Source organism: Lepeophtheirus salmonis, chromosome 14, assembly GCF_016086655.4.
Source record: "Lepeophtheirus salmonis chromosome 14, UVic_Lsal_1.4, whole genome shotgun sequence".
In the NCBI taxonomy this organism is placed as follows: domain Eukaryota; kingdom Metazoa; phylum Arthropoda; class Copepoda; order Siphonostomatoida; family Caligidae; genus Lepeophtheirus; species Lepeophtheirus salmonis.
This window is the reverse complement of record NC_052144.2, coordinates 4,018,636-4,033,957: the sequence shown is the minus strand read 5'-3', so window position 1 is coordinate 4,033,957 and position 15,322 is coordinate 4,018,636. Positions and strand designations below refer to the sequence as shown.

General features: G+C 32.3%; 1 protein-coding gene across 2 annotated transcripts in view; it reads left to right on the top strand.

Moving 5' to 3' along the window:
- The window catches only part of LOC121128922 (uncharacterized), a 98,147-nt gene that overhangs the window by 70,217 nt on the left and 12,608 nt on the right, over window positions 1-15,322 (top strand). For both annotated transcript variants that reach the window (XM_040724531.2, XM_040724532.2), the window contains 6 exons: window positions 9,203-9,640; window positions 11,436-11,561; window positions 11,632-11,862; window positions 12,471-12,662; window positions 12,722-13,245; window positions 13,437-14,616. In XM_040724531.2, coding sequence (XP_040580465.1) covers window positions 9,203-9,640; window positions 11,436-11,561; window positions 11,632-11,862; window positions 12,471-12,662; window positions 12,722-13,245; window positions 13,437-14,616 — 2,691 coding nt within the window. The remainder of the gene's footprint in view (window positions 1-9,202; window positions 9,641-11,435; window positions 11,562-11,631; window positions 11,863-12,470; window positions 12,663-12,721; window positions 13,246-13,436; window positions 14,617-15,322) is intronic.

Below are 15,322 nucleotides of genomic sequence, written 5' to 3'. Positions count from 1 at the left end.
AAAACGACAAACTATCAGTTAACAACTAAATATAGAGCTTAAGATAATTTATTTAACCGCTAAGAAATCAGTTCATGGGGGAAAAATGCTACTGCAAGTTTTGGATCTCCACTTTGTACATGATGTCATTTAGTAAAGATGGTACAACTTTTGGGTCCCATATTCGGACTTCTATATCTCTTATTATTGATTTAAGGAAAAAATATATACTTACATGTGAAAAAAAAAGTAAAAATTAAGGATGAGTCCGGAGGTCAAAATTTAGAGATCGAAACATACCTAATACATCTCATTACTTAGTAACCCGACATGATGATTTTATGTCTTATTTGATTGCTGATTTCATTTCTTCCTGGAAAGAAATCAACATCTTTTTAGAATTTGTTTAGGGAATGGTTTTAATGGGTACATTTATTCATATGTTTTGAATATCATTGAGGTTGTACAGATGTACATTTGTATGGAAACCCCATGCAGTGAAATGAATTTCTTTTTAAGAAGAGTATTTGTTAGAGCATACATATAGTGGGGGGGGGGGGATACAGCCTAGAGATAATATTAAAATTAATTTTAATCATCGATATTGTATACATAGTTATATTGGTTAGTGATGTGATTCTCGAGATTGATCTTGTTCTCTGTATTTAATAGTGTTAGCTTTATTTTTTCCTTTTTACTAAAAAATATAATAGTTATTATTTTTTTTTTAAAGTTTTATATTTGAAATTGTTTTCCAAACAATATAACTTTTTGAGAATAAATGTGGATTTTTGAAATTTTTTTCCAATAAATTTATTATTTGAAATTTTTTTTTTAAAGTTTTTTTTCAAAAAGTTTCTTTTTTGAAAATTTTTGTTAATAGCTGTGAATTTTAGAAATTTTTTCCAAAACTTGATACTCAATTGGCTAACTGCTACCTTTCCCATTTTTGACCTTTTGTCGTTTTTTTAGGAAAGGTTGCAGGATAAAATAAAGATGACAAATTGATATCTAGATACAATCCTTTTAAATCATTAAGATGAGGTTATACAAAGATTTACTCGGAATATTTGTGTGTGTATCTATATAGGTACGTCTCATAGTAATTCATTTAAATCTTCTTTTAATCTACATCAAACATAGTTTGAAAATATCCTAGCCTCATAAAAGTAGGCCTGCTGGTATTTTATTATGATAATTACATAATTGGTTATAAAGAATGGAATATACAATATACACAGATAATTCCATAAACATGGATTGGAATAGTTTTTAAACAATTAACATCAAATCGTTTATATTTGTATATTGATTCCTTAATCTATAAATATGTACATACTTCCAAATAAAGTTACCATAATATTGCCCACTAAATACAACGGCCTAGAAGAATAGATGAAATACTTTTTGAGTAAATACGACGCTATTTTAATACTCAAAACTCGTACTCTCAAAGAAAAGTTTGTTTCTGCATTGAAATATTGACATATAGTTCAAGTCTTGAGACTATGTTCGATACCAATATTTCACTTTTTGTAACGGTTACAGTTATTTTTTATAGAGCCACATGGACACATATTACGATGGAGACTGCAATCCCAGATGGTGAAGCGAAATACAATTGTTTTCAAATCCTACACCGTTTTTTTGGTATCCCTCAATGGACCAATTTTCTACACCTTCCAGTTATACGATTTCTAGACTTAAAATGTTATATGACATCACTATTTCAAACTCACATAACCTCATCAATAATTATTCGATAAAATCCGTCTATAACAAGTTGTTCTATGAGACCCGTCCCTACCGAATCTTATTATAGAATCAATTTTTTACAAGAACAGTATCAGATCGATCTAAGATTAGTACATATTTATTTCTACGTAGGGACAAATATCTGTATAACATCGATATTGAATTATTTCTATACGTATTAATACCGAAGAAGCAATTAAGATATTGGGAGTAAGGGATGGACTAATTATAAATACATATATACAATTAGTAAATTACTTTTGTAGTAAACTGTTAACGATCCTATAACATACAGGAAATAACATTTAAAAAAGCAAAAAACCTTGACAAGATCTGGAGTTCTTTAGATTCAATCAAGTCCAAAAGTACTGGGTCTAAAAAAGTTTAATTTCAAAACGAAAAATAATGACGTTATTCATTCGTTGTAAATTCAAAATGGCATCCATTTGGAATTTATTAAATCCCCACTGAATTTTCTTTTTAATTTACCTTTATCTTTAAACTCTTATTTTTACATTAAATATATATATGCTATATTACCATCGGTTACTTCTCTTCAAACCCTATCAATAACAGGATTGTTTACCCCCCTTCCCCCTGCCAACATTTAAATTTGCCTGTTTGTACTTGTTACATTTGAAACTATAAGCATGAGTGAACAAATTGAATACTTTTTATCATTGTATTCATTTTATACCTGTTGGTTTATAATTTGAAATAGTAGTTGAATAAAAACTATTAACGTTTTTTAGACTCTAGAGGAAAGATTATTTCTAAATTAATCTTTTATTATCAAACATGACATATTTTATACTGAGTGAGACATTTCTCGCTCCAATGATATTAGAACAAGGTTTAGGCAACAAAAAAGTCGTAGGGCAAACACAACAGACTTATTGACTAAATCTCTTTATTTCTGTTTATGGTGACGTCATTAAGAATCTTTATTTGACTAAATGTAGTACATAAAATGTAGAAAATGGAGTAATTTAGATTTGTTTATTTTATTGACTATTATAAGTAGTAAGCATTCTCGTCTATCTTTGATGTAAATTGTTTTTAAAATCCATTACAAAATAAAAATATATATTAATTAAAATATAATTTCAATTTTATCCCTTCACTATTGCTATTTTTTATGTGGAAAATCATATGATAGCCAGCTGAAATTAATAAGGGTCTCCATTCAGTAGTACTATACATTGTTATTTTATACCCGAGTACTGAACATCCGTTCCTAAATAGATTGAATTATGTTTCAAACCTCATTGAACATTTGTGTGTGCTCAGTAAAGATGTAGACGTTATCCTGAGGATTTGTTGCTGAATTATAATTGTAAGTCATTGTCGGACTCAGAATAGAACTGATGATTGTCATCGGAGTAATTCTTGCTTATGTCTTAGTCCCATTCTGTCTCCCCCTCCTCACTTGTCCCAGCTGATCTCCTCTAAAACATTTATCAAATTGTCAGGGTTACCATTCTAATTTTCGACTACTTTTTTTACGCGATTTTCATCACTCATGATCATACTTCTTACATACAAAACAGATTATAATTATAATAAAAGAGATTGAGAGGGAGGGAAACGGGATAGTCGTAATACAGAACACATATATCTCGCTCACGCCCTCTCCTCGCGCTCTTTTTTTCATTACAAACATGTTATCTCTGGTAATAACATAACTTCTATCCCCTTTTTTCATATTCATCGTTTGGGTTGTAGATAAATAATAAGAAGAATATTCTTCGAGACTTTGATAATTAATTACAAAATTTGTTCATAAAAAATGAGTTGGGGGCATTACAGAGATATTTCAGTATCTGGATGGATGAATACCCTATGGAAACTATGGAAATAATGGATGGTTAAGAATATAATCGGTATAATTCACGGTCTAACTGTATTTTGTTGTCAGCCGTCGATGTTTCAGCTTCTAATCCCCTAATCAGTATTCTGAACGTTGATTGGTTTAATTAGAATTGGCTTTTGTTAAGCTGTAAATAATTCCCCAACATTATTGAATAATAATTGTATACTTGGGAAGAATGGGATAGCTACGAACCAATTTTGTTTTCCTTATCGAAGGAAAGGTTGCAAGATTCAACAAGAGTAACTACGTGATATACTGAGTCAAAAAAATTCCATATTCAACCTCCCTTCTACATGTTTTTGATAGTAATACATACCAATTTTTCATTTTTCAAAGGGTTTGTTAAATTACTACTTTAGAATGACGGCAAATTACTTTTAGAAGCATTGATATATCTAGCTTAATGTCCTTTTAAATGTATATTTTAAAATTCAAAGTATACATATATCTGTGAAATAGGGAATCGGTCATTTCCTTATGTAATTTACAACCCAAAGACACATCATTGTATCCCTATCGACATTTACTTCTCACCTCTAGATAGACTATACCTAGAGGTTTTTCATTATATTTAAATGTCGATGGAAGCTTTAAGTGTATGAAAGAACACATGGCTTTTATTATGGGGATTAGACTGAATATGACCAAAATTGTAACAGTAATGTTCCAAGGTTAGAGGGGGATGAGGAAGGGACAAAGAAGTTGGAGTTATGATATGCAAAGGTCTCTATTTTGGGATGAATACCATGAGTTTTTATCCAGGGATTCATTGTTGTTGATAATATAACTATAAAGGGAGAATGCTTCATTAGGCAATTACAATCAGTCCTGTAACCAAACTATGTACCTCTATTTAAAAACCAACACAATTTTTGAATTGATTTTTCCCTACACTCATCATCCGATTTTAATAAAAACCAATCCCAAATTAAAGTTGAATATAAAAAAATATACTTTATCGAATATAATCGCTTTTTGTGTCGCTAAGGGTCTCAACTCGACCTCGGAACGGGAGCGAGTCTTGATGATAGTCTCCATGGCAGATACTGGAATTCCTCTCGGATCCTCGACATCATCTCGGATTTTGAGATGCAAGAGGATCTGTTGGTGTGTCAATCAACTGCGCCCTACACAAAGAAGTCTATGGGGTATGGATCCGTTGAGCTTTGAGGCCAACAAAGTCAAAAGAAAAATCAGGCAACCAAGTAACCGTTTTCTTTTCAGCTTTGCTGTTAATTAATAATCACCTCCAGATGCTTCCAGCTCCTTCTTGACTCTCCAGACAAATAATATATCTCCAGTTTTAAGAATTCTCAACATTATCTCGTCCGGTGCGTATTGCAACAAAGACGCCCTGCTTTTTCCACGAGGGTAAAATATATACTTTGTTGATCTATCCCATTTTTTTAACTGATGCCAAATACTTCTGGCTATCCGGTAAAAGAGCTGTTGCATGCGCTCAAGTTCGTTGTTAAACAACCTCCGCATGCTGTACAAGAAGATGTACTCCAAATCTGGGGGAGGAACGACCATAACCGTGACTAGTATTTCTCTTTGGGGTTTGGTTGAAATTTCAAATTTTATAGCTTTACTTTAGGATTTTAAAGTATATAAAAGAACGACAAGACATATTTATATCCTTGCTAGATTTGGATTGTGATCTTGTGTTGATATTCTTCTTCACATAGCTGCTAGTAGCTAATTTATTAAGACGTCGTCATTTTAGCTAAGTTGCTCTCCTTCAAAATATTCTTCAAATTGTCTGGACTACGACGTTATTATTTATTTATTCTACATTTTAGTGACTAAAAGTGTTTAGAATTTGCAACTCTAGTTATGCTACCCTGTAAACAAGTGTGATCATTCATTGGTACATTGGTATTACACTTCCAAAAATAAAATATGCAGCAAAAAAAATAAACATTCATCTTAGTGTAAGTTACAATAAAACAAATGATTTTGTTTCGTCACGACTCAATGGATATTCCATGTTGGTTGCTTGCTTTGCTTTTATGTATCTGTGTACATATATTCTCTCTCAAATAACAATAATAATAAACATAACAAAAGGTGAAATCTCATTGAACGTACTACATACTTACATTTTCGTGGTTATAAAAAATTGTTGCATTTTAACATTTTTTTAAAAGAAATATTTTTATATTGAATCTTTCCTCGTTATTTTCTATTTTCTACTACTATGTACATTGATAGCATAGCCAGATATAACATGTATTGTACATTAGACTGTCCCGATATTGAGTTGTATTTTGATTTTCCCTGGACCAAAACCTTTTCTACTGTGAAAATCAAAAAAAAAACATATTTGACAACGTTGGATGTCTCTCATGCCATTTTTGGCATGGTACAAGCAGAAATATGATGATGCTATGAGTCAAAGTTTGTTGCTTTTATATTTATGAGTATTTAGTTTGTGAGTAAAAAATACCTTTTGCACCTCGTGTTTAATCATCATTTAAGGAGATTAAGTTGTCCTCAATTATTTGAGGTTTCCCTGTTTTATCGAAATTAACTAATCTTCCTTCTGTTATTTGAGAAAATATCATTTCAGCCTGGGTTAAGTTTTACTAAGTCATGTTTGATAAAACTGAGAAACGCCTAATCATTGAACAGATCTTAGACCTTTTAAATTTTCGAGAAGAACATTTTGCAAATAAAAAGTGCAATTTTTGGCATAAAAAATACCAATTCAGAAATGAAAAACACATTTTTTCTCAAAGGAGAAAATTGTTCTAGAGATTTTAGGCATAACAGCATTTGGCATAGGCATTTGGCCACCTATTTCTGTTTATGAATAAAGTACTTCTAGTCAATGAGTCCTTTCGAAATAGAATCATCATCCCGGATTCATGACCCCTTACTCCTTATAAACACTGTTCCTTCTTATCTTCACACTAATTTTCTTCTTCTTCTGATCTATACTAGCTGAGATACAACAGTGAAGACTAATGGTAGTGTTCGATTCTACCTATAATGTAAAAACATAAAAGGAAGTGAATATGTCACACGGCAAAATCTCATAAATGCAAAAGTCTTTGCGGCAAAAATACCGTCGGTGAAAGTTTTCTCATTAAATTACCACTAACGAGTTACTATATTGTCTGCAGCTGAAAACTTATTTGTTCTGAGGTTAAAATTATTGGTAGGACTATTCCAACAAAAAATCCCAATGCCGATTCTAGTAAAATTGCTCTAGTTAGAGCATAATAACTACACTTGCGTCGTTTTTGGTCTACCAATGTTACTGCACTGCTAGCGAATCTAACGTCTCATCCTGTACAATAAAATGATCATAAATGCTTAGAAACGTTTTATAAGGTCACAGATATGAGACAATGTGTATTACATTCACAAAACTTAAATTGAAATAAAATAAGAATTGCTGTACGGACACCATGCGTTTAGAACTCGTTCCCTTAAGTTCAGTTTGTCTTCATATTGTTTCTTCTTAGTTTTGAAGCATTTTTCGATGATAAATTATGTTATTATGATGATGTTTTATAAAATTAAGAGACTAAAGTCCTAAATTCACATGGTCCTTGTTTGATAAGTACGTAACATACTTATATATTCGCCTACTATAAGCTATATGCAATCATAGATTCGAGAGAGATATTAAATGTTTATTTATACAAAGGCCAATCATACTATAATTAGGTTTCATTTTATAAATATACATCCATACATATAAAATGGCCTTGTTTTTTTTTTTTGCTGTGTCATCATAACAAGTACATATTAATTCTTTCTGTATGACACATTATGCCAAATCTTCCAAACATGAGGTTCTAAAATAGATTAGTACTTATGCCATCATTTTTTTTTAAATTAAACTTAATAGATTTTAAGTATATATTTAGTAGGGGAGTCAGGGCATAGTCCTAATTGTAACAATTATTATTTTTGTTTAGATGCATTAAAGTTTAATACAACATCTCGAGCTTGTTCCACTCCTCCTTTATGGAAGGCTCTAGAGACTGAACCCTACTGTTGATACTCGGTCCACCACCAAATTTTTAAGTCACTTTTTCTAGAACAATTCGGACCGATTTTTCGGTCCAGACCTCAGTCTCAGACCGTGGACCAATTTTTTTCGGTCTCACTTTGTAGACCGATTTTTTTTGGACGTCATATAATTTTCGAAACTGCGTGAAACAAAACTTTAAATGTGTACTATCAATATCTAACACTTTTTGCAACTGATCGCTTTCTACTGAGCTTTGTTGCAATATATTTGACTTCTTGTTAATGAGGGAGTTTCAAAATTTTCATATATATAAAACTATATATCACAGAATGGTCAAATCAATTTTTTATTCTGAGGATATTAGAGTCAAAATTACTTTTACCCCTCAAAAACAGTTTTTATTCATTATTTCATAGAAAATTGGATTAAAATGATTGGCATTATAAATATTATAAAATTGTAATATAATTTTTGTCACCATAGATTATTTGATGTTCCTCAAAAAGAGGCCGTTTCTCTTACTTACTCCATCACTATCTATATGACTAAAATTGAATAGTTGAATGTAATATTTTTTTAGTAAGAGTCAATAAATACATTTCTACGCATGTCTGAAACAAATAAGGGATTAAGATGAATTGCAATGGTATTATAATGACACTCTAATTGGTTTTTAATGCTACAAGTAAGTTTTGAAGTTTTTTGGCAGGTCCCCAATTATATACATAATACCTCCTTTCCTCCTCATTTCATTTGAAAGGGGCCTCTTCACTTCCTTATGCACTCAATTGTGTCTCGTGAAGTATAATGTAAACACCTCATACATTACTTCTCTAATTAAGGATGCAAATAAATAAATATCAAAATTGCTTTTGAATTAAAAATTGAGCTTTGGAAAAATAAATGTTTTGCTCCTATGATGTTTGAGTTCAAGGGCAAAGTACATGTATATTATCGAACGGTGAGGAACTCAGAAGAGATAAAGAGGAAGAAGATATCTTCATATTTATCGAGTTCGACGTTACATTTAGGGTATCTCCCAACCTTTCCTTTTAAAAAAAGAAACAGAAATAAATCTTGCCAATTATGGAATTAATATCTAATAACCGTTGAGGATTGTTCAAAACACCTTAACAAGAACTAATTAGAATTATGTCAATCAACAAAGGGGTACACTGTTTGTCTTCAGTTCTAAATAAAGACTTACAAAATACTATTTGAAAGTTGAGCCACTCTAATACACCTTGGACTCGTATAACATTGGCAAATAACATACGTAATAAGCATTTAGATTATAGGTCTTCTTTCTTTCTTTGCCATTTAACAAATTGGGAAATGATCTCGTTTAACTATACTATAAAACGTAGGGTTTGCCATTTAGTGCAACGCGGCACGTCCTCGGAAATCCACTAATAATTATCATGGCCGGTTATTCAACGTTTTCAAAATAATGTACATACGTAATTAAAATTCATATAAATACACTAAATGTAATTTAATCGAGCCATTGATTGAATGGGGGTTATTTATCAAATTGCCCTTTCAGGATTTTCTTTTAAAATAAATGCTACTCATTGAACACATCATTAAAAATTCATTTCTTTCAGGAGGAAGCAGAAATGTATGAGACTTCGTATATGCAACTCCTTCGTGAAAACAGTGAGCTTCAACGCTCTTACACACTCCTACTCTCATCCTCCGCCTCCAAGGGAGGTCCACCTGTTCCCAACCCTAATAAGAGTGGTGCAGGATCTGGGTGCCCAGATGACTCTCCTTCTCCCGAGTTGAACCGTCTTCGAGAGGATTTGGCCATTGCTGAAAAAACTGTGGAAGAGCTGGAATCATCACTTTCGAATCGAGTGGGTGTTCCTGGACGACTCATCAAAGATAAAAAACTTCTCATTCGAAGTAATTACGTCTTGGCAGAAAAATATAAGACTTTGCAGGAAAAGGAGTCGAAAACGAAAATTGATTTACAGGATGCAAAGGATCAATGTGAACTCTTGGAGTTCCGTGTACTTGAGTTAGAGGAAGAAAAAGGAAGGGTAAGACTCTTTTCTTTTATAGACAAAATATACATATAAGTGGTGCCTTAATACAAAAGCAATCTTGAACAAAAATCAAGAAAAGGAGAATTAACCAATTCATGTTTTTTATTTATCTTTTTTACGTCATGCATTGCCCAATATTTCATAGAGGGATTGATTTAGTGTTGAGACTCGGTCCAGCGCCGAATTTTTCCCCGGTTCGGCCTTAAATAATTTGTCTAGACCGATTTTTTGTTCCAGACTGTGGTCTCAGACCGTGGACCGATTTTTTATTCGGTTTCACTTTATAGACCGATTTTTTTCGGTATCATATATTATGAGAGTCATTTTTTTTTCTAGATCAACTGCCATTCATTTTTTTACCCGATAAGTTCTAGAAAAAATACTGTATACATATAAGAGACGACGGGATCAAAATTAATCCGGACTATCTCTGTTTAAACTTCATGTGACGTCATTGTAATTGAAAATAAATATGGTGTAATGTTATAAACAATTTATCTGTAAAATAGGCACAGACTTATTTGTATGGGACCGAACTGGATCGCTCTTTTCCTTTGGACCGATCTAGACCGAATTTTTATATGAGACCTGTCCAGACCGAGTTTTTTGTTAGACCGGACTAATTCTGTCCAACAAAGAATATAACGGTAACAGACTGGTCAATGATTTCCAGAACGAACCCCGACAGTAATATTTATATATTTTAATTAGATGTATTTTATTAAATTTCGGGGATGCATTCTGTTGCCCAAGCTATTTATGAAACTGCCTTTGTCCCTGATATGGCCCTTTCAAATAAAGTATATCAATCTCATAATGCATTTTTGTAACTTAATGCACAATTTGCGACGCCTTGAAAAGAATAATCGGAATATTTTCAAATTGACAATAATTATTTGTCAAAGAATACAAATGCTCAAATTTTTGAGAAAAATTATTCTAGCTGCTTTTGTGTTGACATGGGGGGACATCCAAATGAACAAATTCAGATATACATACGAATGTACATTCCTTCATGGATGGCCAATAGCAGATATGGGTATACATTTGGTTATATTTTCATATCTAAGTATTTAATCATTTATAATTAAATATTCTGTATAATTGAACTTTTAAACAGAAGGTTATGCATAAATAAATTAACGTTTATTTTTGTGCAATTGGATACAGGAATATCATAATTAAACCTGTCAAGTTTTTTTTTCTTTGTTTTTTTTTCAAATTACTATTTCGTATTCTATAACATAATTTATGAATATATTTTGTACCTAGATAAATATTAATGACTTATTTCTAAATCAAAGAAATGCTTTATTTTAATTAATATATTTCTTTAAGGCCCTCCGCAGGTTTATATTTTGGAAGGGGCTTGGAAAAAAATCCAAAAATTAAAAACTTTTGAAAAAAAATTGCAATATCAATTTTTTTCGAAAAAAATTCAAAAATCCACATTTATTCAATCAAAAAATCCAAAATCCGCAACTATATACAAATAGTTAATTTTTCTTGAAAAAAATTTCCAAAATCCACTGTTACTCACAAAAATTTCAATTATAACACTTTTTCAAAAAAAAAAAAATGAGATATTGAATTTTTTCGAGAAAAATTTGAAAAATTAATGTTTTTGGAACATTTAATTAAATTTCAAAAATTTAATTTTCTAATAATAATAAGTTAAAATTCCTTAATTTGATGAGAATGGGCTACAGCCCCTCCAGTCCACCCTCTGCGACACCCCATGTTCTTAAATCATGAAACTTTCTCAATACGATTTCCATTCCCTTTTCAGAGTCAATTAAAAAGTTTAAAGAAATCTAAGGAAGTTGATTCCATCAATAAACCCCTTGGATGTGACTCAGGTACTTCTTCCATCACAAATGATGAAGATCTTTTGGAGATTCATAACGATTTTAGGGTATTATAATTTGAGCTTTATTTTTTTATTGAACAAGCTATAATTTTTCATACTTTATCTACATATGTAGAAAGAAAAGGTGTCCACTACCAAATCCCGACTTCAAGCACTTGTTGAGACAACACCTCAAGCCAATGACAAGTCTCTTCTTCTTCAAACCGTGGCTCTCTTTGAATCTCTCCTTAGTAAAATTCAGGATCTACAGAAGGAAAATGAACAATTAAAGAAATCTGGGAATAGGTTCGATGATATTGTTTTGGATTTGGAAGATTCCAGGAGGAAATTAGACGATGCACTCCAAGTATGTATATAATTATACTTTTTGTCTTGACGATCTTTAGTTTATATTGGTTCAGAGCCTGTTTTACAAACTGATCAAAGCTATAAACAAAAAGCCGAAACGCAAAAAATTAATTTTTGGTTGCAATTTTAGTCACTTTTTTGTCCACTAGGGGTGATTAGGTCTCTTTGAATTGTTGCTACGCAACCGTTATGAATTCACACTATTCATTAAACGAATAACAATATCAATATTGCGAAGGGAACGAAAAATTGCATAACTCACAATGAAAAAATAATAAAATAACGCCATTTTAAATATCTTTTGCGTAGGTAAAAGTTCTCTCGTTGCAAAGGAAATCTCCTCAAACTAAGAGGCAGGTTTCGTCCCTTTATTTTATAGCTTTGGGGTGGACTAGCTCCTAACGCACTTTTATCGAGGTGACATTTTGAATGCAAAGTTTTTTATTTTATAAATTCTATATTTTATTTGTCAATTCACACTTTGATATAGCTTTACCGTTAAAGTTCGAGGCCTAGAACAAGTACTCCAAAAGTCTCCTCATTAGAAAAACCGGGACTGACTCTCTTATTGATTCTTTAAAATAAATGTTGATTTTAATTTTTTAGGATGCAGCGAATCTAAAAAAGGAAAATGAGACACTGAATCAAAAGATGGTTCAGTTGCAAGAAGATAAATTACAAAATGAGTCAACGGCAGATTCTAGAATATCCGAGTTGGAAAAACGTTTGGAAATCAAGGAAGAGATGGATGTCGTGAGTCGTGGTGATGAAGTAGATCATGAACTTTGTTTTACAAAGGTACATCCTACCTCTTAAAGAATATTTGATGTCATGTTTTAAATTATGTATTTATCTAGGTATCAGCACATCTTCGAAGAAACAAGAACGGAGCCTGCTCCTCTTCTTCCGGCATCTCTTCTGATATATCGGATAACGAAAATGAACACACAAAACCGAGTAATAAAGAAATATTTACCGAGAGTGGGATCTTTGTGGACGAAGAGCAGCATCAATCTGTTTCAACTCAGACTTTAGATGCAAAAAAATCCAGAAATGAGGACTCCAGAAGCGATTATGAAAGCTCAGAAGAGTTGGAGGATTTGAAAGAGGAATGCCGGGATCTTGTCAATCGTAAAAAGGAATTAGAGTATGAGTTGGAGAGGTATAAAGAAGAAATCAAAACACTCAAGACGAAAGAGGATGAAGAATGCACTTCGGATCAAAAGATTACAGAGTTGGGAAGGATTGAGTTTAGCCTACGAAATCAATTGGGAGAGTGGGAAAAGAAATATAGGTCATTATATCAACAAAATCAAATGCTTATGGAAGAGAAATGTGAATTTGAAGAGGCAGATAATGATAGCAGATTGAATGCTCAAAGGTAAGTTAATTTACATTTACGTAATATTCATATTTTGCACTCTGATGATTGCATTTTATGTTTTATTGAGCTATGTGGTTTGATTCCATTATAATTGCTATACATAGACGGCTTTGGTGCAAAATATGTAAGGGACTTGAATCTAATTTGAAGTATTTCTGTACGAGTATGTCTTTTTTTTTGTTTTTCAGATGGGAACAGGATTATAAGCTAAGCTATGAAAAGACTCTGATATTGAGTGATGAGCTCACTCTTGAACGTAAAGCCATGACACGTCTAAAAGCTGAATTCGAGGAGCTTCAACGCTCTGTAGAAGACAGCCGAAGTGACTCTGCCTATTTAGAAGCCCTAGTCAATCGTTATGAACAGCGTATATTTGATTTGGAGGAGCTGGAAGTCGAACTTCGTGAGAAATTGACGCTCTTGGAGAGTGCTTTCAACGTTTTGTCCTGGTGGACACGTGTCACAATGTCTCTCGGAACACGTTTAATATCGGCACCCATGCTACTGCATCTTCCATCAGGGCATGAAGATGAGAAAGAAGTTGAGGCCATGTCTTGTAGGGTAGAGTCATGTTTAAAGGTTCGAGAATTGGCGGAAAGACTCTTCTTTGGTCAAGAGGAAAATGCAAAGCGGATCATAGAACTCGAGGGAAAATTGGACAGCTCTGAGTCTAATCTACGATCCCATTCAGTAGAATTGGAAGAGTTGAAAGCGAAAGAACTTGCGTATGAAGAGACCATGGCTCGCGCAGAGACCATTCTCCGAGATATAGAATCAAATTATCGAAATAAGATAGCCATTGTAGAGGAAGAAAAAAAGTCATTGGAATATAAGTTGGAGTGCAAATCCAAGTCCAGTTCTCTTCAGAGTCGATTGGCACTGAGCGATGAAATGGAGGTAGAGCTCAAGGATAGAATCCTTCGTTTGGAAGAAACGGAAAAGGAATTGAATGCAAAATTAAATGAGCAAAGACGACTCAACTCAACTCTTCGAAAGGAAATGATGGAACGAGAAGAGGATTTGACTCATAGACTAACAGATATGAGAGCAGAGAATGATAAAATATCAAATACACTCAGAAAACGCATCAGTGATATCGAGCGAGACTCCCTGGATGTGCGAAGAAAGTTATCAGAGGCAGAACAGGAATCTGAAGAGAGATACACCAAGATCTGTCGTATGGAAAATGAAATATCAAGACTCCTTCTTTTATCCCCCAGGAATGATCATCTTCTTCTTAGGGAGAACAATAACACTCTGAGGATACGTGTACGAGGCTTCGAGAAACCTCAATCCTCGCCAAGCATTTGTTCACGGGACTCCGTGCTTGATTCTTCAGATGAATATTTCAGCATTTATCGCAATGAGGTGAGGACATCGAAGATGATATCTACGTCACCAACTGATGAAGATTTGAGTAGTGACGAATCGCATTCATGGTCCCCAACGGGGCGAATGCGTTATAGAAGTCTTAAAGATCATAACGGACGATTCTATCTTGTAGTCAAAATTCGATAATAATAATAATAATAAACTTCTTATTTTTACTCTCTCTCTCTTTCTCTTTCTTATTTTTCCCCTTTCAAATCATATAGTACATGATTTAAAAATTATATCACACACATATACCTATATATATATATATATATTACCTATATTCAAAAACATTATTAATCTTCTTGAAATTTCCTATTTTAAATAATAAAAAAAAACCAAATCTATATCATTCATTAACAATCTTATTTATTTTTTATTTTTTTGCATCTAGTAGAAAAGTTTGATTCTTTCAAATGAATATTTGGCTAATTTCACACATGCATCACGATATTATATAGTTTTATTATACATCGCAATCAAATTAATTTTTATAATGGAGTGTTTCTTCCCATTTCTATTCATTACGTTTCTTATAATTATATTTTTTTATTTATACATCCGGTTCCTTAGAATCTCACTTATACCCAGGGGGCGTCCGCAGGATTATATATATATTATATAATTGGTTTTGAAATTTACTTGCAAAAAAAAAAATACAAAGATAAACTTTTTTGAAAAAATCTTCAAAAAACCAAAG